At 43.4% G+C, this 22,236-nt stretch overlaps 1 protein-coding gene across 2 annotated transcripts in view; it reads left to right on the top strand.

The window, feature by feature from the left end:
• Positions 1 to 1,652: 1,652 nt before the first annotated feature.
• TRIM36 (tripartite motif containing 36) overlaps positions 1,653 to 22,236 on the top strand; it is a 53,282-nt gene continuing 32,698 nt past the window's right edge. Inside the window, exon 1 of one of the 2 annotated variants that reach the window (XM_063129514.1) lies at positions 1,653 to 1,753. In XM_063129514.1, the coding sequence (XP_062985584.1) occupies positions 1,694 to 1,753 (60 nt within the window). In that variant the 5' untranslated portion in view covers positions 1,653 to 1,693. Of the gene's footprint in view, positions 1,754 to 18,891; positions 18,933 to 22,236 lie in introns of those variants that run through there. The other variant, XM_063129515.1, reaches the window with a different exon arrangement.

Raw genomic sequence — 22,236 nt, forward strand, 5'->3', positions numbered from 1 at the left:
TTCCAACATTTAGGAGCACTAACTGCATAGGTTCGGGCTGCACAATGCATTGCAGCTACACAAAAAACATTTCCTATAAATAAGCTCTTTGCGTAATTAATAGACTAAACAAATATGAATCTGAGGCTGTTGCCCTATGCAGATTTATTTGGGAGTAAGCCTCAACATCAGTACAATTTGCCTCTGAGTAAATATGGAAAGAATTGGACTGTCAGGATGCTTTTTGGGTCTATCTGTTTTGCTATGGTGTATAAGCAAACATATTATGCCCAGTAGCAAATATGCTATAAAAACAAAACAAACACAAAGATAGTACATTCACATCTGTCTATGTGTGCTTTTAAAAAAGATGAACCACTTTCAGCTTCCAAGCATTAGAAGGCTAGATCTATCCAATCAATACAATGCCAGTTTCACTGCAGTTAAGTGCCTGATAATTCACAGTGACCTTGTTATTTACTGGTCCTTTTCTCTAAATCTTGTCATCAGGGCCAGCTTTGGCTTTGAGGGACCCCCAGACAATATGCACTCTGGTGAACTCCTTCCCCTTTTGGTGGGCAGCAGTAACCATGCTGGGTGGCTGAGGGTTGCCATTTTAATTTCCCACAATGCTCCAGAGCAATGCCATATCAGGAGCATTGTGGGAAATAACAATGGCAGTTAGAGTAGACTTAGTAACCTGATGCTGCTCAGGCCAGGTCACCAAAATAATAAATAAATAAAATAAACATAGAGGGAGAGGAGAAAGCCAAACATCAGTGTGGACCCTGCCAGGGTGCCGAGGCAGCTGCTTAAGCATCCTTCTTATCCTTATTTTTATTTGTTAGATACATCTCTCGTATACCCCTGGAAATCTTAACCTAGGACTTCAGAGAGTATCTACAAATTCCAAACGAATGGAATGGGGCAGGAGGTGGAAGCCACATCCTTGGCTGAGGCTGTAAACCAGTGCACACTTACTTGGGTAAGCCCCATTGAATACTGTGTGAAACTTACTTTTGAGTAAAGATGCATAGGCTGGACTGTTGTAAAAATGGAATCGCGGTTGTGAGGGGAGAGGGAAGAAATGTTAGTTGTGCCCTTCACAGCCAAAGCAATCACATGGCCTTCTAAAAGGGGCTCCGTTGAGATGATAAAGTCCAGGGTCAAAGCTCACCTAGCTGCTGCACCATTGTCGATGGTACTTCGTTGTGGCTGTAATTCTCGCTGATAATCGATCTGGCTTTGTGTTGGGTTGATCTCCGCGTGAGCGAGGCGAGGGCGGCTGTTTGCCGGGCGGGAGGGGGTTGGGGCAGCAAGAGGATGAAACGTCCGTCTCCTCTAGGCGGAGCTTCAGTGTCCCGAGATAGAGTTCAGCTAATGAAAATTTCACATCCTTGCCGCCTCTCATGGTTTTGTTTTTCTTTTTTCCGTTAGCTCATCTTCTCCTTGCCCAGCTCGCAAATAGAATCAATTAAGGCAGCGCCTTTCCCCCTTTGCTTTTCCTTCCCGGAGCGCTCGTTTCTTCTTTGGCAAAGGCGTTTGCGACCAGGGAGAACTGCAAAGGAGGAGTCGGAAAGTTAACGCTGGCTCGGCGTAGCAGCTGGACTTTTTTTCTTAAAAAAAAAAAAATTATATTGCTGCGTGGGGTGGGGTGGGGTGGGGCGGAGAAGAGGTGTCGTTTGTTACTAATTGCGTTCTCGTTTCTTTGTTGATGATGTCTGAGGAAGGGACTGAGTTTGGCTACATAGTGGAGTTGCTAGAAAAAGGCAAGGTAAGGCGACAGAGCGGGAAACCCTCCTCTTCGTAAGCGGGGGGTTGCCTTCACCAAAGAAGGCGTGCCTTTCCGCGCGCGCGTGTTGCCGTGCGTCTGGGTAGCCACAGTAAAACTGTATATGAAATGCAAGGTGTTTCGGGTGCTGTGGGCGTCTGTACTTGTGGGCAATGCAAATTCTGCTCAGGGCGCTGTGGGGGAATAATCAAGCAGGGCTGGCTGCTCGGCCGCCTGGCTACAAAGAGCGAGTCAGACTAGCTGTTGCTTCTCTCTCTCTCTCTCCCCCCCCCCCTCTGAAAAAGGCGCAACCCCGGTTAGTAGGAGCAGCAGCGAGTCACTTGCGTTTCGGAAGGGGCTGAACGTGGGCGGTGGAACGGGCGGGGCAACCGCGTCGACTGCACAGCTAGAGCCCCGGTCCCGTGCAAAGCTCGAGGTGGCGGGAGAGCTAGGCCGCCTGGCCGCCTCCTGAGGCAACATATTGCGCTGTGTGTCGATCGATAAGCCGTTAATCAGCCCACCACAGATAAGCTTCTGCGTGCGATTCCCCACCCACCCCCACTTTCATAAACCCGGCAGCCAACAAGGGCTTGAAAGCGAACGAAAGGCTTCGACAAGTCTGGTTGGGTTCTCCCCCAACCACACTTACTTTTTTACCCGGAGTGTATATTGTGCACTGCCCAGAGAGCCTCGGCTCTTGGGAAGTATAAAAATGTAGATGATGATGATGATAATGATATTCCAAGAAGAGCTTACTAGGTAGCCTTAGGCAAACCCTCTCCCCCCACCCCAAGTTCTCCTGTCCCGCTTGCAGTGGGGGAATCACCTATACTGACTTTCCTTACAAGGCTGTTGTCAGAATTATGGCAGTAACTCATGCGAAGCGTTTTTAGAACTATTGAATGAATGCGAAGTACCGCCATCCATCATCCCTTTTCAGCGTAACGTTTACACGGATTTGTTAGTCTTTCATTCATATGGCTGCTTCACTTTCTGTATTGAGATCGGGGAGATGAAAGAATAAAAGTCAACATGGGAGTTAAGAGATGCGTATTTGTGAGGGATGTTGCTTTGAAATACAAAGAATTAACAGTTCATATACGAATACATGTTGGCTGTGAATATGGAAGACCCTTCATGCTAGACACTGCTATGCTCATGTTATCCTGGAGATCTGATGATGTGGAAAGTTAAGCTCCAACCCTCTCTTATTTTCCCTGACCTGTTTATCGCTGCTGATTACTTTTATGTTGCTTTTTAAAAATCGTGGTGCCTTAATGTTTCCATGTTTATGTTTCCATTTTTAACACCCAGAGGGGTAGCTGCATCTGTTACAGCAAAAATAATACAGGGTTTTTTGTTTTTGTTTTGGTGGTGGGGATTTGGTGTGACATCATAAAGACTAACACAATTCTTATGGTGTAAGCTTTCGTGGAGTATAGCCTACTTTATGAGATGGTTTGGGGGAGGTGAAACCTGTGAAGTCAGAAGGAATTCAAATGCAAAAAGTACAGACAGTGATAATTACCCTATAAACAGTGGCCATTTACAAGACAGGTGTTGGGTGATGATAACACAAACATCCTTGCATTGGTGAGCTGGTTAACCCATATAGTGTGATAAACACCAACAACCCCTTTGTCCATATTCAAGCTTCAGGTGATAGTTAAATCCACCCTGGTTTTCCAACCATGTAAGCCACAGGGTAACATTTCATGAATCCATAATAAATGGATCCGATAATAAATGCGTTAGTGTTTAAAGTGCCACAAAACTCTTTGTCATTTTAAATGTGTTTTTATTATATTGTTGATATTTTGTAAACTTATCAACAGAGAACTTGTTGAAGGGGCAGTATATAAATTCTATACACATTTTCTTGGGAATAAGTCCCGTTGAACTCAGTAAGGCTTACTTTTGAGCAGCCATACATTAATATTGCAATGTGTGACTTGGGAATCAAAAGCCATACATTGCAAATGTATCTTGCCAGAATCTCTTCATTTCAGTAGGCATTCCAGCATCACCAGACACTTTCCAGTGGCCTGTGGCTTGTGCCATGGAATGGTTGAATTAGTGAGGGCATTTTCATGAATGATGTTTAAAAAATGCCTTCTAGCATTTCATGAAAAATTTCAGTGTACTTCTCATCAGAACGGTGGCACTAATGTGGTATATTATGTACTAGAGGCTCATTTTAAATTCAAATGAGAGCCTGTACTCCCTGGAAGATGGATTTAAATTAGCATTTAATGCCTGGTGGGATTTTTCAATCACCTAAGAATTAAGTGCCTTATTGGCTTGGAATATTATTTACCATAGAACTATGTAGTTTTATGTAGTGAGGGACACACATCACATTTAGACAGATCTAACACAGGTAATAGTGCAATAGACAGTCAATAGTGTACTTGCAGACAGAGAATTGGTGGAGTGATGTCACTTGTAAATAGATGTGCAGTTGTTGTTTTGTGGGTATAGCTTTGAAGCAGCAATGCTGAAGACAAAAATTGCCCATGATTATAGCCATAACATATGTAGCTGTTTACCAAAGTGGTTAGGGTTATTTGGCCCTTTGTATAAGCAATTCAAATGAATGATTTCCAGAGGGTAGCTGTGTTAGTCTATTACAGAAAACAACAACAAAAAGATGTGTGGCACCTTAAAGGTTGAGAAATTTATTCTGGCACAAGCTTTGGTGGACTATAGTTCACTTCATCAGTTGCACAGAGTACAGTGGAGAGTTTCAGGTTTTTTTTTAAATGCAGTACATGGATGTTGTGAAGAGGAAGAATGTAAAACTGAGGTCAGAAGGAAATTCAATGCAAAACATACTGGTGGTGACAATGACATTATTAACAGTGGTTATTCACAGTGCAGCTGGTTTGTGATAAAAAAAATCATTCTGGCTCTAGGTAAGCCAATTAACACATTTTGTGTGATAAAAATTTCTGACTCAAGCCTCTGGCAATAGAATTAAAGCTGCTGATGAATTCTAGCTCAGCAGTAGCTTGCTCTGATCTTCTTTTGAAGTTCATTTGTTTCACAATAACCACTTTAAGATCTGTCATAAAGTGTCCTGAAAGGCTCCAGTGCTCCTGTACTGGTTTCTGAATATTGCCATTTCTGATGTCAGATTTGTGTCCATTTATTCTTTTCTGTAGAGACTGGCCTGTTTACCCTATGTAGAATGCAGAAGGGCAATGAGACAGAAGATGGCATATCTTCCATTGGGAAGATGAGCAAGTGAATGAGCCCCTAATAGCGAGAGTGGCACAAGGCACAAAGTCTGACAACTGATTTAAATTATTAAGGGCATAGTCCTGTGCATGTTTATACTGAAAGAAATCCTACAATTCCCAGCTTTCCCCTGGTGGCTGAGGAAAGCTGGGAGATGTAGGACCCTTTTCTGTCTAAACATGCATAGGATTGCGCCCTAAGACATTGCTTTGGTGCCAAATTATTCATTGTCAAAATATTATTTATTGCACCATTTTCAGCAGGAAGGTTATGTCTTGCTCTCCCGTACCAGCAGCCAGGGGGAATGTGCTGGGGGAGCTTGATCAGATTATAGGGGTGAAATGTCACATATCTGAAAGAGCAGTTGGCGTTAGCCAGTCACTGAACAGGCAGCAGTGGAAAACCAGAGGGGGGTGTTCTTGGAGTTCTGCTGCTGGAACATCTTCTGATAAGTTCCTCCTATGTCCTTCCCAATAACGCTACAATTAGAAGTAAAAAAAGGAGATATCTGTAAGTCATTTTCTGATTGGAAACTAGAGTTAGTTACAGACTTTCTCTGCCTCTCCTCCACTCCCTGCTCAGCATCTATCATTTATGTCGAGCTTGTGGGAGGTTGAAAAGTGTATCAAATTGGCCAGTAAAAGTAAATGAAACTGCACTCATCTGACTTTCCAAAGGTCTATCAGCTTTGGGACCGGCCTGCTTTACCTCAGGCCCACATTTGGAGGTGGTGAGCCTCCAAAGTGAACATATGAAGAGCCATCCTGGATCAGACCAAGGGTCCATCTAGTCCTGCATTCTGTTCACACAGTGGCCAACCAGCTGCCTACAGTGGGGTTATTTGCTTTGGATTCATGCCTCATCCTAGGCTTAAGCACACCTTGATCCTTTTCCCATTGTTCTAAAGTGTCGACAGTAACTATTGGGATTAAGCAGGAATAGATGTGTATCATGAGAACAACTTGATTTAAGAATGTCTCGGGTGAGAGAGAATATCATTTAGCCTGAAGCAAAGAATTTCATAGGTCAGTTTCTCATCCTCTTGAGTTCAGTCTGTGCTCAGAAAATTGATCATTGCATGCTCAAGGCCTTTGTTCTGACTGAAGAGCTGATGGTAAAAGGGCAAAGGTCCTGAGCAGGGAGGATGATTTTTGTATGCCCCTTATCAATTCTGGCTCACCACAGTATCTTGGGACACTTGGACCAAGATACTTTTAAATGTAGGGCTTCAAAATGCTCTCCCTTGATGCTTCTGATTCTTGTAGTCCATACTTGTAGGGTTCTTCTGCCTGTACTGGTCCCTGTTTTGCTTTGTTTTTTGCATGGCAGACAGGGCCAATTAAGAGCTGTGTAGTTTCTATGACTGGCTTCTCTGCCTGATTTTAAGAGGAAAAGATACCCACACAGAGTGTGAGGAAAGTGCCTTCAGAAATGGGAGTGGGTTTGGTCTTACAAACTGACAAGATGTAGGATAGAAATTGTTGAATTATCCTGATGGAAGCTATTGCACAGGATCAATGTTATTATGATGTAATATAAAGTTATCCCCCTGGAAGCACCTCATTCCAGACTGGGGGGGGGATATATTTTCTGCCTCAAACCTCCATCTCCAGATGGTATTCAAACATTATTTCTTGTGTATTGTGGGTCTTCCAGATAAGGCTTTTATTGTGCAATTGCATGGCCTCATTCATGGAATTTTATGGGAGATTCAGATGTCATTTTCAGTTGGTAGCCATCTTTCTCACCCACTTTCCCCATCTCTTTGCTCGCAAGAAAAAAACTCTGTTAAGGAAAAAAATATGGAATAGCTTAATAATACCTTTCAATCATTAGTGCGAAGAACCTTCCAACTGGAAGCATACTGTGTGTGTTCACTTTTGTATTTTGGCTCAGGTATCAAATATCTAAGAGAGACTCTGACTTGCAGGATCAGAGCAAGTTTTACTACAAAATATTACTCATTACACATGAACACTGTGCTCTTAGTACTTATAATTTCTCTTTCTCCATCCCCCACGTGCCCTTGTTTTAGAAAAAAAGGAAGTTGTATAGACAAGACCTAAGTTCTTACTAGGACAATTTTAGACTAATTATGCAAGCTTTTGTCAACTGAGCTGGAACTCTATTAACATCATTTTGCTCAAACAAAAATAATATAAATGTAATAAAATAAATAAATAATATCCATGTTTGCCTTAGCAAATATTTCTCTAAGCACTGTGACATAGTCCTTTCAAAGTGTTATGGTAATTTTATGGCAAATGCATCCCTTCCCACCAAATATATTTTATAACTATCAGGAAGGTAGAATTGGCTATGGGTGCTTCCAGACAAGGTTTTAATTGTGCAATCAGAGTGCCACATTCATAGATTTTATGGAGATCATCTTCAGTTTGTATAGGGGGATTCTTGGGGGGGAGGGGTACATCTTCAGTTTGTAGTCCTCCCATGTTTTCCCACCACTTATTTTTTCTTGCACCCCCCCAAAAAAAACCTGACAAGAAAGAAAAGATGGAATAGCTGCCCAATGCCTTCTGCTCACTCATTGGCGCCAGGAGCCCTCCATCCGGAAGACCCCACCCCCTGGCTCCTTGCTGCAGGTATATGAAGTGGCAAACACATGTTTACTATTACATAATATGTAAAGTGACCTTGAGACAAGATCTGTTCTTGAGCAAGATGATGCTAATAGAATTCCAGCTCAGTTGACAAAGATGAGTCAGCTCTAACAACTTTCAGTCTAAAGACTAATTTGAAAACAAAGCTCCCCCCCCCATTTGAATTACACCGAATCTTTATAAGGTAAAGAATCTGTTAGGCATTGCACAACAAAATCATGTCAAGAAGTGAAATTGGTGTGGGCTTAGAAACCTTTCTGACTAGCTAAATATAACTTTTATTTCTGTGTTTACACGCTGGCCCCGGCCTGCAGAGGAGTTGTGTATTATGTATTTACTCTGTACAGCACCATGTACACTGATGGTGCTATATAAATAAATAAATAATAAGAATAATAATGTGTGTTGTGCTTATCACTCCTACTATTAGTTAATTATGGCTATCATGAGGATTAGTGCATACATAAGCGATGGTGCCATGTTGCTAAAAATACTTCCATTTTCTGTGATGACAGATGGGGGTATAGTAGGAAGAAGCTGTCATCTTTCAGGAAATGATTCAGGACTTGTAAATGTAGTTAAAGGGGAGAAACTGATGATACTTGCAGCTTCTTGAAACTGTGAAAACCAAGCTCTTTTTGGTGAGATGTCACTTATTAGAGTAATTTTGAGTGTCTTCTCTGCCACCTCTCATTAAATGGGCAGCCTGTAGTTTATAACAATGTTGGGAATCAAAGCTGCCCTTCAATATTTTCCTATCAAATCTCTTCTACTCTCCCCTTCTTCCTGCTCCCTTACTCTAAACCTGAGCCTGCTCTTGCTCTATCCCTTAGCCAGTGGAGGGGCTAAACTTGTGTACATGCTTCTTGCTGAGGCTCCTCACTCAACCAGTGCTCCAGCTCTGGATCATTTCCAAACATCTCCTCACTCCGTTGCCTCCAGCTATGCTTAGGTGTCCGTGGTGATAGAACCAGCCTTGGTGAGAGTGTGAAAAATGGCAATGTGGCTGAAGTGTTCTTTCCTCAGCTTTATGAAGAAAGTCTTTGAACATCCTCATAAATTATCCATTTTAAAATGTTCCAATAGCCTTTTTTTCTTTTAATAAAAATGGTAGTAAGAAAAGAGGAGAGAAATTGTAGCTGAAAAGGAATGAAGCCAGACTTGAGTAGTTTCAACAAAAGTAATCCAAGTGCATCTCAAGGTAGCATAATAATATTCCTGTCTGTAATTTCTTTAATCTTTGGGTGTATTACTCATGTCATTGTTACAGTCTATCGATACCGGTCCTCTCAGTGCTCTTCTTTCAACTTCAGTGTACTTGGGCCGAAGAGTGAGTTTATGGATCAAGGAGTTCTGACAGATATGTGGCACGCTGTAGGGGTTAACCCCCCAAATAAAAGGCGAGTAAAGTCTTGCTTCGTGTTAGGGAGAATTTGAGTACATTAACATGTCTTGATTAGCAGCTGCTTTGAAGCCTTAGCTTTTTGATGTTAGTTAAGCTAGGTCTTCAATATGATTTGGGGTTAAGGGGGAAACCACTTCCTTAGCTTATTCATAAAGTCTGCTTATAGGGAAAAAGTTTTCTTGACTGGAATGTTGCTTAAGATTAATGTTGCTTTTTGTGTAGCATCAGCAGTTTTAAATATACACCATATGATATGCACTCTGTTGTGAAGTGACAGCAATGATTCTGGTGCATTTCAGGATAGCAGAGAGTATGGAGAACATAAGGAAAAGGTTGGTTTGTATAATATTATATTCTTGGAAGCCAGCAAGAAGTTGATATTTTTCATTAACTAATGCTGGATTTTATCCAAAGGTGTCTGTTTGCCAGCACAATGGACACCACTGGCAGAATAGATTCCCCCTTCCCTGTGCACCCTTCAAATCCTGGGGCAGGGGCACACACTCTGGAGCAGCTTTTGGGTGGGCTGCAGGAGGAAGAAGAGGAAGTTTTATTATGTCATTGTACTTTATGGTTTTAAGTTTTGTTTTGTAAACTACCCAAGAGCTTTCAACTATTGGACCGTATAGAAATGTAATAACTAATTTTTGCAAGAAACAGGATAGATTTGTCTCCCAAATAGTGGTGCTTCCAGATAAATATACCACAGCACACAGCTGGAAACATTTCCTTTAATATGGGAAACATTATTGAATTTTGTCTAGGCTGTTTACTTTGGAAGCAGGTTTGTGGTCTTCGCAGACAATTCTTTACACTTGATTGAGATTCCTGTGGCCTATCACTATTTTACAGGCACAATCTTACCCATTTTTATTAAAAGGTAAGGCCCACCATTGAAAACAGTAGTGCTTACTTTTGAGTAAAGATGGACACGTTATGCTATCTATGGCCATTTCTACATGGGGAACGAGCATGTGTTTTCCCAGGGATAAATAATCCCTGGGAAAACCCAATTCCTCCTGCAATCTCCAGATCATCCTGAGCCCATGGGAGGTGGGTGGCCGCCAGTCCCGGCTTCTTCCCTCCTCCCCACGAGTAGTATGGATCAGTAGAGGGAAGGAGCCGGGGGTGGGTGGGGGAGTGGGAGCGGGTTTCTCCCTCTTGTACCTTTTGCTAGGGTAAGTTCAGGATCGCCCCCCCTTCCTCTACACCTGCATGGTATAGGAAGGGCCTGTGTGTCTGCTCTGGAAGCAGTGCGTCTACGAGACCAAGAGAACACCTTAAACCAGTGGTTCTCAACCTTCCTAATGCCGCGACCCTTTAATACAGTTCCTCATGTTGTGGTGACCCCCAACCATAAAATTATTTTCGTTCTTCTCTACACGAACCATTGTCATGGGATGGTTTGCTAATGAAAATAATACATAACAATAGCTTTAATAATACAAAAGATGATACATGACATAGTTCAGTCAATACAGTTTCCTAAGACCATCGGAAATATTTATTTTCCGATGGTCTTAGGCGACCCCTGTGAAAGGGTCATTCGACCCCCAAAGGGGTCCCGACCCACAGGTTGAGAACCGCTGCCTTAAACCTTCCCTCCCTGAAAAGACAGAAGTACTCTTTGTAAAGGAAGCACGCCCCAGCAAAGCTGGCCTTTCCACTGGATTTTGCACAGATCCCCAGAACAAACGCACACAGCTCCCAGTTTGGAGGGTTAAGCCCAATTTTGTTCAGGATAAGGGTAGGATATACAGGATTAGCATTTCAAACTGATAAAACATGCAGATATATAAGAGAACCCAGACCAAGCAAACTAAAAACTAAGTTGCAAATGATACATCACCCAGCCATGAGGTCAGCCAGCTCAGGACAAAACCCCTTTTCAAAAGCATACTCTATATAGATACTTTTCTCGCTCCTTCCCCCCTCCCTTCGAAGATCTTTCACACCGAGATGTTAATTTTCGCTCAAGGCCGGTTGGCCTAGCCCCAAGCGGTTCCAGGATGTATCAGAACGCCCCCATGCAGCTGGCCGCTTATCTGTTCCGCTCCTAAAACCATAACAATAAAACAGTTTAACATATTAAAACCAGCCATTCCCAGTATGATTTTACCCCTTCCTTACACTCTTAATGTAATCATTTTAGCAAAGCAATTAGTCTACATCTCCAGGAGCCTTGATCAACACGAATCAGTTCATTTAATCCTAATAGAAATTAGCTGGGGGGGAGATAGAGTCGGTTTTAGGCTACAATCCTAAATGCGCTTATATGGGAGTAAACCCCATTGAACTCAATGACCCTGTTCAGATAACATGCTAAGTCAGGGCGGTTAAGCATTTGGATCTAAACATTATGGCTTAGTGTGTTGTGGGAACCATTCCTAACCATGGTGGCTACATAACCATGGATTAAACACATGTACTAGCCATTTTCTGCAAAAGGCTTAGCGGCCTCACCATAGCTTAGCGCTTTGTCTGAACAGACCCAATGGAGATTTATTTTTGAGTAGAAATGTATAGAATTGCTATACATTAGCTGGTGCATGCTGGGTGATGTAGGACGTTTTCTTTCTTTTTTTTACTGTCTAAGCATCCATAGGATTGCACCCTTAGTTGAATTTTTGTAGATTCTGAGTTTTACTAGTCTTATTTGTATTAATAGCTACTGTTCTGAGATTTTGTATTTATTCTTTTATTGTATTTGTTTTATTATTTTATATTGCACATTATTTATTTATTTATTTATTTATTTATATAGCACCATCAATGTACATGGTGCTGTACAGAGTAAAACAGTAAATAGCAAGACCCTGCCGCATAGGCTTACATTCTCTCCCTTGGATCTTGTCTTGAAGGGCAGTTTATCCATTCATTTATAATTAATAAATACAAAGGTGAGTTTTGATGTTTTAGACAAGAACCACTGGTTTGAGGGATTTATCTGCCTTCAAATAAGATAGTAAACAATAAAGAATCCTAATTATTTATTTAATTATTTATTTGAAATATTTTTATAGCGCCAGCTCACCATTTCCAGCATCTTGGTGCTTTACAATAGCACATAAAACAGATACCATTAAAAAAACCCAACCCACATTAAAATTAAAAACCACCCCTGCCCCAAACTCTTGTGTAAATAAAAAAGCCTTACACAGACATTTGAAACAATTGACAGTGGGAGCTTGTTTAAACTCCAGTGGCAAATTGTTCCATAACTGGGGGCAATAACTTGGCCCCCGCACATTCCAAATTATAGTGGGGGACCATCAGAGGGCCCTGCTCCTGTGAGCGAGTCTCCTGGCAGTGGGACACAGGAACAAGGCAGGCACTCAAGTAACCAGGGCCTAAGCTGTGCAGGGCTTTATATAACGTTAATAAAACCATGCGGTGTACCCTGGCAGCCAGCTCTTGAAGCACCAAAGTGATAGAAGACCACTTCGGGAGCCCCTTGACCAACCTGGCTGCTGCATTTTGCACAGCTTGTAGGTGCTGGGTTTGCTTCAAGTGAAGCCTTGTATACAACAGGTTACAATAATCAAGCCCGGAAATGACCAGGGCATGGACTGCAGTGTTAAGATCGGCCTCTGACAGAAAGGCGTGGACTTGGCGGAGCGTATGTAGTTGGTAAAAGCAGCTCAGGACCACAACCCCACCTGTGATGACATGGTGAGGGACTGGTGAAGGATGACACCCAAGTCTCGCGCCTCTATCACAATCCTTGGTCAGATTCCAGAGAGTGACACACCTGCAAACTCCTGCATCCAATCTGCCAGCCACCAACCTCAACCAACCACCAACAATTCAGTCTTCTCTGGATTAAACTTCAGTTTGCTTCCGGATATCCAATTACAGATCTCATCCAGGCACCAAGACAGAACAGCAACTGCCCCACCAAGGTCGGAGCCCACCAAGATGTAAAGCTGGGTATCATGGGCAGTATCATGGGCATACATAATGATACCTCAACCCGTGGGCTTTAATTAACTCCACCAGCAGCCTCACATACAGGGGAGGGCTGTAGGGGCAGATGCACAAGTGTCCATGGTAACCAACTGAGCCCTTCCATCCAAGTAGGACTGGAACCAGGCAAGAGCCAGTCCCTCCAGTCCCACCTGGGTCCTCAACTACCTGATCAACAATTCATGATCCACTGTGTCGAAGGCTGCTGAGAGGCCCAATAATAGCAAGATGGACAGATTACCTTTGTCCATCACTAAAAGAAGATCATCACAGACCATGGCAGGGGCAGTCTCTGTGCTGTGTCCAGGCCTGAAGCTAGATTGAAAAAGATCTAAAAAAATTGAGTCACAGAGAACCTGTTGAACCCTTTCCAGTACCACTTTCTCCACCACCTTACCAAGAAAAGGAAAGTTGGAGACTGGTCGATAGTTTGCTGGCAGTGATGGATCAAGAGTTGGTTTCTTAAGGAGTGGCCGCACACTAGCCAATTTTAGGCAGGTGGGCACCCGAGCCTTCATTCACCACTTGCGTTGTAAGTGGACCCACCACCAACCAAGCAGGGCGGATCAACTAAGTTGGACATGGATCCAGTCCACAGATGGTAAACTGGAGCTGACCAAAAATCCTCCACAGCTTAGTCAAAGATACTAGGCCAAAGCAATCGAGTGTAGGCCATGTCCTGGAAGCCTCCAGTGCTAACTCTGCAGGTAGACCTGGAGGAAAACCAGCCTTAATCCAGCCAATACACCCAAAGATTGTGCTACAGGAAAGGACTTTGTTCTGCTTAGGACAGTTTTTGCAAATGCTCTGTATCTGGTTCATCCCAGACTGAAAAAGAGAAGAATTTGTGACTACTTTGTCTTTCTACTAAAATAGTAATGGATTGCTGCTTTGAGATTTCAATGTTGTTACAGCTTAAAGGGGTTATTAAGAAGAATGAACTGCTATGCAATTGTCCTGGGCAGGGTGGTGGTTTAAAAAGTGCTTCCAGTGTCTACTACACCGCTGACCTTTTTATCCAATGCAGTTTTAATATGCCTAGCAGAGCAAGATAATTGAAATCTTGCTTTGAAAGCACCTTAAAGTCAAAACAAACAGATACAGGTTAATCCCTTTGATCTGTCAGAAAGAGGATTGAGCAAGGAGTGTCCTCTTTCAAAAAGAAGTCTTGACAATAACAAAAATTGGGAGGGACAGCAAAGTAACCTGTAATTTATAATGGATCTCCCATGTCTATGGGTGCATGTGCAAAATCAGCTATTGTTGATTAATGCTCAGTGAATAGATAGTTGTTGTGTTAAGTTAGTCTCAGGCAGGCTTTGCCCATTTTGTTTAGGACTGGGGCAATTTTTTTTTATTGCTTTTAACAATTGAGCATATATATCTATATCTATATCTATATTTAACCAGAATGTGGCAGCTGTGTCTTTTAGCCACTTACTTTGGAATAGTCTCATTGGTGTATATGAATATGTATAGTCTGGCTACTCTAAGACTATACTCTCAAACATCTTGCAAGTTTACAAATAAGGCTGGGTCTACCCCAGAGGCAGCCCAGCAGAATGTGCAGGGGGAGCGGTAGGCAGCGACCTCTTATCTCTTCCAGTTCAAAACAGGCCTGTCCCCAATAAGTTGTTTTTAGCAAGTGTTTGTCTCCTAGCACTCTTTTCTTCTGTTGTGTCATGGAATACTCCTGCCTTACTTGGTGAATGTTGAGCATGTGCAGAGTTTGCATATGCTCAGAATGTTCTCTCATTCACAATTCCAAGGTTGAGGTGAGGTGGGGTGGGGTGGGGTGGGGTGGGGTGGGAAGGACATGGGAGGGAATGTTCTTCCTTGCTTCCAGATATAGGCTTTAGTAATTCTCCTGCACCTGAGAAAGTGCTAGCTTTTATTTTTAGAAAATTGATGCCCAAGAGGATTCTGTGTTTTTTATAATTGCACTTGTGTAGACCTCTTCCATTCTGTCTCATTGAGGCAGGCAAGGGCAGAAAGATAGCACTGTGCATGTGTGTTTTCATGTAAAAGAGAGCAAGTCTGTTTGCATGGTGAAAAGTATGGCCAACATTTGGGTTCTTGGGAGGCTGCAGAGAGTCAGGCTCTTTTTCTCCTCTTCCGACGATTTGGTGCCAAGCTCAATAATGAGAAAATACTGAGTCCAGGTCAGATCCCATCATGCTGTTGACTACAGCATCTATAGCATGATTGAATCACAGCACCTTCCACCCATAGTCTCACGGATTCTGCTGTTATCTTCCTGCATATCTGGCTCAAAGACAATGGGCATTGGCAGCAATGGCCAGGAGGACTTTTTAGAGGGTCCTTTCTCTCAACTAGTGGTTGCTGGGGTGCTGTCAGGAGAGATTGGGAAGTGTAGCATTCTCCAGGGTGCCTGATGTTCATGCAAATTTTTGTTTTGAAGTGCCTGGGGAAAGCTACATGCCCCAGGGACAAGGGAGCCTGGTAAGCTGCCCTAACCCTAACCCTTTACTGAGATTGGAAGCAAGCATTATGAGTCACTACACTTTATAGTCTGGTCCAAGAAACTGTATTTTTGTGATCACTAATTTGGATATAGCTCAGAATCCTAGATTGTTTTGCTTTTGTGGCCTATGTTGTATGTGTGCTCCAATTTAAGGACAAAGTTGATCATGTTAAAATTAGCCATGGACATATTCACTTCTGAAAAATAGAAAGCTTAAAACTTTGCAGAATAACTAGGAAATATTTTGTTTGTAATCTCCCCCCATAATTTTTTTTTAAGTAGTGACTAATAATATTTTTCTAAGGCTTAAGTCTTTGGAACTAGTAATATTTTTAGTTGATCTCTTTACAGGTATGCAAATTTCCCCAAAACAAACAGTGTTTGACAGTGACAAAATGTTAATTATAAATGTTAAATCACTTTATTATGGTGTTAAAAAAGTATCCTATCTCCTGTGACTGAGATCCTATACAATATTTAAAAATCAACCGGTCTCAACTTCCATGTAGGAATTGTAAATAATGGTAAATCAAGTTTGTTTTCTCAAGACTTAGTCACTTCAAGTAGCTCGAACAATCGGGGTAGCTTTAATGTAAGCAGAAAAGAAAAACCAATTTTTTAAAAATGCTATTGAGATAAATGAACTTTATAAAATATGTAATTAAGGTTGATTGTCCTTTACCTTTGTGTCAGACTCTCTAATTCAATTTGTTTTTATTAAGCCGTTTCCAAAAATGTGAGCTAAGGACACTGTCTCTCAGTCTATTTTTTTTTTTTTTTAGCCAGCATGCTTTTAGAAGCTTAACTCTATATAACTGCAGATGGTATCCGCCACCCCCAGCCCCCTTGTGATGGAGAGATTGTTTGCTGGATGTGGAGATGTCTGCTGCTTAGGTTTGGATGGAACTGTTAATTATAAATTGGTGTTAATCTAATTGAACTGACAGTGATAGAAACAAATGTCTTGTTTTTCCTCTTTTTTGGACTTTGCCATGTTCATTTTACAGCACAATCCTATGCATGTTTTTGTGGAAGTAAGTTCCACTGGATACAGTTGGGCTAACTCACTAGTATGCATTTTGAGGATTAGTCACAGCATTCAGATATCCACAGATAGTGCAACTCACTTGAGCCAACTCCTTTACTCATGTACAAATGCAATAGAAGTAAGATTATTTAAAAAGGTTTTCTTGTGCCTTCCATCGGTTCTTGTCCTTTTCAGTTTAGAAAACAGTCTTGCCAAAGGGTGTCATTTTAAAATTATGTGCCTAAAGAACCTAAAACAGTTTTGTGGTACTTATTAAAAGCTAAACTGTTATAATTTGGATTTATTTGCAAAGAAATCACGATGGAAATATTTCTCTTTTTGCATTCTACCTACATCACACTACCCACTGAGATGTGTGTCTTGAATTCAAGGAAGAGTAACTCTTGGCCCAACACATCTAAGCCTGGATATTGGTTTCCAGCCAATGGAAAGTTAACCCTGTTCAGCCTCCTTTTGGCACTGGAGCCTTTGCAAACGTTTGCCTTGGGCTGCTTTCATCCTCCAAGTTCAAGGAGCCTTAGTGAGTTCTCCGATCCTGGGCTGTTTGTGTGAACAAGCTAAACTTCCTTGGCCCTAGACCAATTTGGGGGCCTTGTGTTGGACTTCCAGAAATGATGTGGCTTACTACTTTTTGCTGCCCACAAGTTACTCAAAGGTCCGTGCCCAGCTGGGGCCAGGCAAATGGCTTGTGCTGGCTTGTTGTGGTCTCTGCTACCATCAACAGTTGTTGGCAGCAAGAGACAAGTATACATGTGCAACCATTGGCCCAGAACTTGTGTGTATGTAATCTTCTGCACCAGCCTTGTAGAAGACTCCCATTTTTTCACCTTCTCTGTTCACATGCTTGGTTGAGGGTACACATGTAATAAATCCCAACGTATGCTTGAAACAGTCGTTAGTGCCATGTATTCCTACAGGAGTTCAGTGACATATTACTCCTATAAACTTTCAATTATGTACTGCTCATAGTAGGGAAGGTTCGCCTGTGGCTGGCGCTCTCTCTGTGTGTGTGTGTGTGTGAGAGAGAGAGAGAGAGAGAGAGAGAGAATGACTCTCTCTAAAATCTGTTACTTTATATGCGTAGTATTTTATGGTAAGTGGTGGAATGTGTACCAGCCAGTTGCTAAATCTTGGGTAGAGCAGAAATTCCTTCTTTGGTGTTATTTCCCTAGGGAAATATGCCCTTATTATAGAATTTCCTTTTGACAGGCTGGAGAATTTACTCTGATAGTCTTAATTTCTTCCCATCATAAAGGAAGGAGGTGGGAAGCTATCTGTGACCAGAACTGTAGCAAGGTTTGCAGATCCCTAGCGCTACTAAGCGTACCCAATCTGCTTTGGGTAATCTCTATCATGCGATGTTAGTTACCTAGGAAAGCGCCAGGGCTAGTTTCTGAGCATCCTGGGGTTGCCAGGAGTATCGAAGGTTCTGGAAGTGGAAGTAATAACTCTTGTCAAAAGAAATGGCCAGAATGCAGATTCCTTATAGGCCCCTTCCAACTCTACTATTCTATGATTCTTAACAGCCTTCAAAGATGCAAACCACATCTTCCACGACAGAAAATGTGCCATTTCAATAAAGAATACAGACACGAGTGGCTTCTATCCAGAGAGCTAACAGAACTCAAATTTGGCTTGAAACCAAGCTGTAAGTCGAGTTGCCGTATGAGCCCGAAATTCAGTAGCCGAAGCACTCCCTCTTCTTGCAGGTCAGTGCCAGGAAAAGCGGCACCTGCCCACTTCCGTGAGTGGCAGCTGCGGCCGTCCCGTCGTGCGTACCCGTGGAGGGGAGAAAAGTGCCGCGCTCCCAGCGCCAACCGGATCCCCCAAGTCGTCGCGCAGAGCGTCCTCACACATTTTTCTCGAGAGGAGCAGAAGGCGGCGGTCTGCCTCCCCTATTCGGCTTCCACTTGTGTGTAATGTGTGTATTTGGTAGTGGGGAGGCGGAGTATCGCAGGACAGATTCTTTCTCCTTCCCGCGCCGCCCCATTCCCCGCCCTTTCTAAAGTAAAGCAACGGGCAGGGAAAAGACGGACCTGCCCCAGCGCCGAGGCGGGCGGCGGCTCAACAAAGGTGCCAGGTGGCGCCCCTCCCCCATTGTGGCGTGGGCGTTGTTGCCAGGCTTCCCCCGCCGCGCGGCCCCGCCCCGCGCAGCCCGCCCCACCCCGCCCCGGCGGCGCCGGAGTTTCCTTGGGGCAGTGGTGGCAGCTGCTGGGCGCCTCGTAGCCGCTTCGCTCGCGCCCTCTCGCTTCCCTCTCTCCCTTCCCTTGGGGAGGGCGGACCCAGCCGGTTCCGAGAGTCGGCGAAGCGAGCGAGAGAACCAGACACGCGCGCACCGGGCACCTTCGACTCAACCGCCCGGGAGCGAAAGCGGCGGCAGCGGCTCCAGGATGGAAGGGGACCGACTGGAACCCGCCGTGAGTGTGGCCCTGAGTGGGGGGGGGGGGGATTCCGGGCGGCGGCGAAGTTCTGGCGGCGACGGATGAACTGGGAAGGGGTGCTTCAGTGACTGGGATGTAGGTGTGAAACGGGGTTAGTTACTGAGGAGGGGATCTGTGGAACAAACCAAGGTCTGATGGAAAATGCTGGGAGGTTCCCCTGACCTATCTACGTTCCTCTCTGCCTCAAAGGGGTGCTTCTGACTGTAACGCAACGAGATGTCGCCCGCCCGCCCATCTCCAGCCAGGGTTGGAAAGAGAGGCCGTCATATCTCGGCAATCCAAGAAGTGCTTCTCTCTCTCTCTCTCCCCCCCCCCCCCCAATTTCTCTGCTGCGAAAGCAGAATTCTATCCCATTCCCAGCCTCTTCTGCCCCCCACCCCCAAGCGTTTGGTTTTAGCTGATGGTCTTGCTAGATTCCTTCCCCACTCCCCTAGGCGGAGGCTGATTCCTCTTTCTCTCTGTTTGCTTTTAACACATACACGCAAGGCTTGGGGACTTGGGTGTGTTGTGCCATGCGCCAGAGCTTTGTGCAAACTCATTCTGCTGCAGTTGACCGCTTGGTGGACTCTATCCTGAGGAGGAGCTGTCATTGCTTCAGTCTGACCAGGGGTCGCTTCAGATCTGTTAAGAATCTCTGCACTGCTGAAGGGTGGGGTGAGATGGGATCAGGACAATGGGGTGTGTGTGTGTGTGAGAGAGAGAATGTATCCAACAGTCAATCAGGAGTGCTCTTTGCACATGCTGGGATGTGATCAATCTCCCAGTTTTTCATTGCACACATGCGGTGAAGTGGATGCATGTGTACAGGTCTCACCTATGGAAATTCATGAGGTGAGTAAGCAGCAGACTGAGGGGAAAAATGGCAGTGAAAATCAGAGCTGTTGTCTGTACTTCATGCTCATTTGGAATACTATTTATATTTATTTATATCTATGGATTTTTTTTAGGATGCAAAGGCTAGATATAGGTTAAATCTATCAATGAGGGGGCATGCACACGCACCTGGGCAGGAAACACCAAAAGACATGAGGCTGCCATTGAACAGCACTTTCTCTGGTAACCGCCCATCTGATAGTTCTTAATGGTAGGCTTGGAGAGCAGAGTCTCTGAGGCCAATCTTGGAGTTGTGCAGGTACATATGGGTGCAGATGTTTATTCAAGTAACCTGGTCCCAAACTGTTTTAGTCTTTAAAGGTCAAAACAAGGTTTTCAAATTCAGCCTGGAAATGAATATGCAATCAATGCAACAGGTACAGAATTGGTGTCACATGATCTGGATACCTGAACCCCCACAAGTGTTGAGGTAGCTGCATTCTGTAATGGCTAAAGTTTCCAAACTCTCTTTAAAGGCAGCCCCACAAGTCACCCATGACTCCATAGATAGCTCCAAGTCCAGGAAAAACCCCACACTCTTCACTGGTAATGTTACCCCATCCAGGACTAGTTTCAAACCTCTATCCAGATCAATGGTCTTCCTGACCAACAGTTCCTCTGTCTTGCCTGAATTAAGCTTCATTTTGTACACCCTGATCCATGCAAGAACTGCCTCCAAACACATATTCAGGATTTCCAATGTCTCCTGGGATTAGTGGATGGAAAAGAGAGGTAGAGTTGTGTGTCATCCACTTACTGATGGCACTTCAGCCCAAATCTATAAATGAAGACTTACAGCAGTTTCATGTAGACATTAAAGAGCATAGAAGACAAGATAGAGTCCTGAGGCACCCCAAAGGCAAGTGGCCATAGGATTGAACAGCTCTCCCAGCACCACCTTCTGGAAATGCCCCTCCAAAGAAGAGCCATTGTAATCCCATGCCCATAAGCGTCACTCTGGAGAAGTTCAGAAGGATGCCATGGTTGATATCAAAAGCTACTGAGAGGTCCAGGAAAACCAAGAGGGTGGCACTCCCACTGTCTGGCCTCCAGTGAGGGTCTTCCACCAGGAAAAATAAGGTAGTTTCTATCCCAAAGCCAGATCAGTAGCTGGACAGAATGGATGCAGATGACCAGTATCATCCAAGACTTTCTGGAGTTGAGACATCCCCATTTGTTCCAACATCTTGTTTAAAAAAGGCAAATGATTTTTTAAAAAGACAATGATTTTTTTAAAAATAGGGGTGAACCACCCCTTCCTTCAAGGAGGCATGATCAGCCCCCACTGTCCAAACAACGCTGGCTGCTTTTACAAGCCAAGTAGGGCAAGGCCCAGAATGCAGGTGGTAGTTCTCAATTCTCCAAGCAGTCTGTCCACCTCATCAGGCCGCACAAACTGAAAGGACATACTTGTCTATACCATATCAACAGTGCGGATTGCACTTTCCATACATAAAAAAGTAGGGGGGGGGGGGTTAGGGGAAACAACCATTTAAAGAGTAGAAAAATAATCTCTAATTATTCCTAATTGAATGATACTCAGTTAAGTACCATGAGAGATGGCTTACTAGCCACATGTAACTGGATCTGGAATGATCAGTGTTGAACTATGACTGCTGCTTGGGATGCTTCAGAACCCCTTTGACAGAAAAACCATGGGACAAAAGACATGAGTTCGTACAACTCTATCCTAGCCTTTTCAAAGTTCTATCCTAGCCCTTTCAGCTTGTTTAAAAACTATTGTCTTTCTAGCCAATGTATGAAGAACTAATGTACAATGCCGTATCTCTTCCTCCTTTTTCTTTGGATGAGTGGAAGGTGAAGCTTTTGCTTCTAGAGGATGAATAGAAGATTGATCATCCCTCACTAAACAAAGCCCCATTTCCAAAAAAGCAAAGAGCTGGGCATTGCAGAGCCTGTCTCCTAATTTATTCAACCAGGCTATAACTTATTCTGACTGAACTGTAACTGGGACAAGCATCTCTCTTTTCTAACAATGTGCTTTCTTGTTCTTTAGAGTCCTCTTGGAAGAGAGGCAAAGCAAACTGCTACATGCACAGTAGTGTGTGTCTATTTAAGGGGCAAACAGTTTATTTTAAGTGCATTAGTTATCAAAATATAACTTCTCTAACCAGTTAATCATGTAGTTGACTGGAGTAGCATGTATTAATGAGATATTTTTAGACTATTTAAACAATAATATAACAAGTTAAAGTTGTTCTCATATCTAAAAGTGTTTCTGTAAATTCTTGATGTGGTATTTACTGCCATACCATGGCATCACTGTGAAAGTGCAGCCCTCAGAATAACATTTAAATAGGGATTTCCCTTTTGACTTATAGTTATGCTGTCTGTGGCATTACATTTATTTGCTACTTGATTTCATAGTGGAGATATGAGATCTTGT

Source organism: Elgaria multicarinata, chromosome 6 (assembly GCF_023053635.1).
Source record: "Elgaria multicarinata webbii isolate HBS135686 ecotype San Diego chromosome 6, rElgMul1.1.pri, whole genome shotgun sequence".
NCBI classification, from domain to species: Eukaryota; Metazoa; Chordata; class Lepidosauria; order Squamata; family Anguidae; genus Elgaria; species Elgaria multicarinata.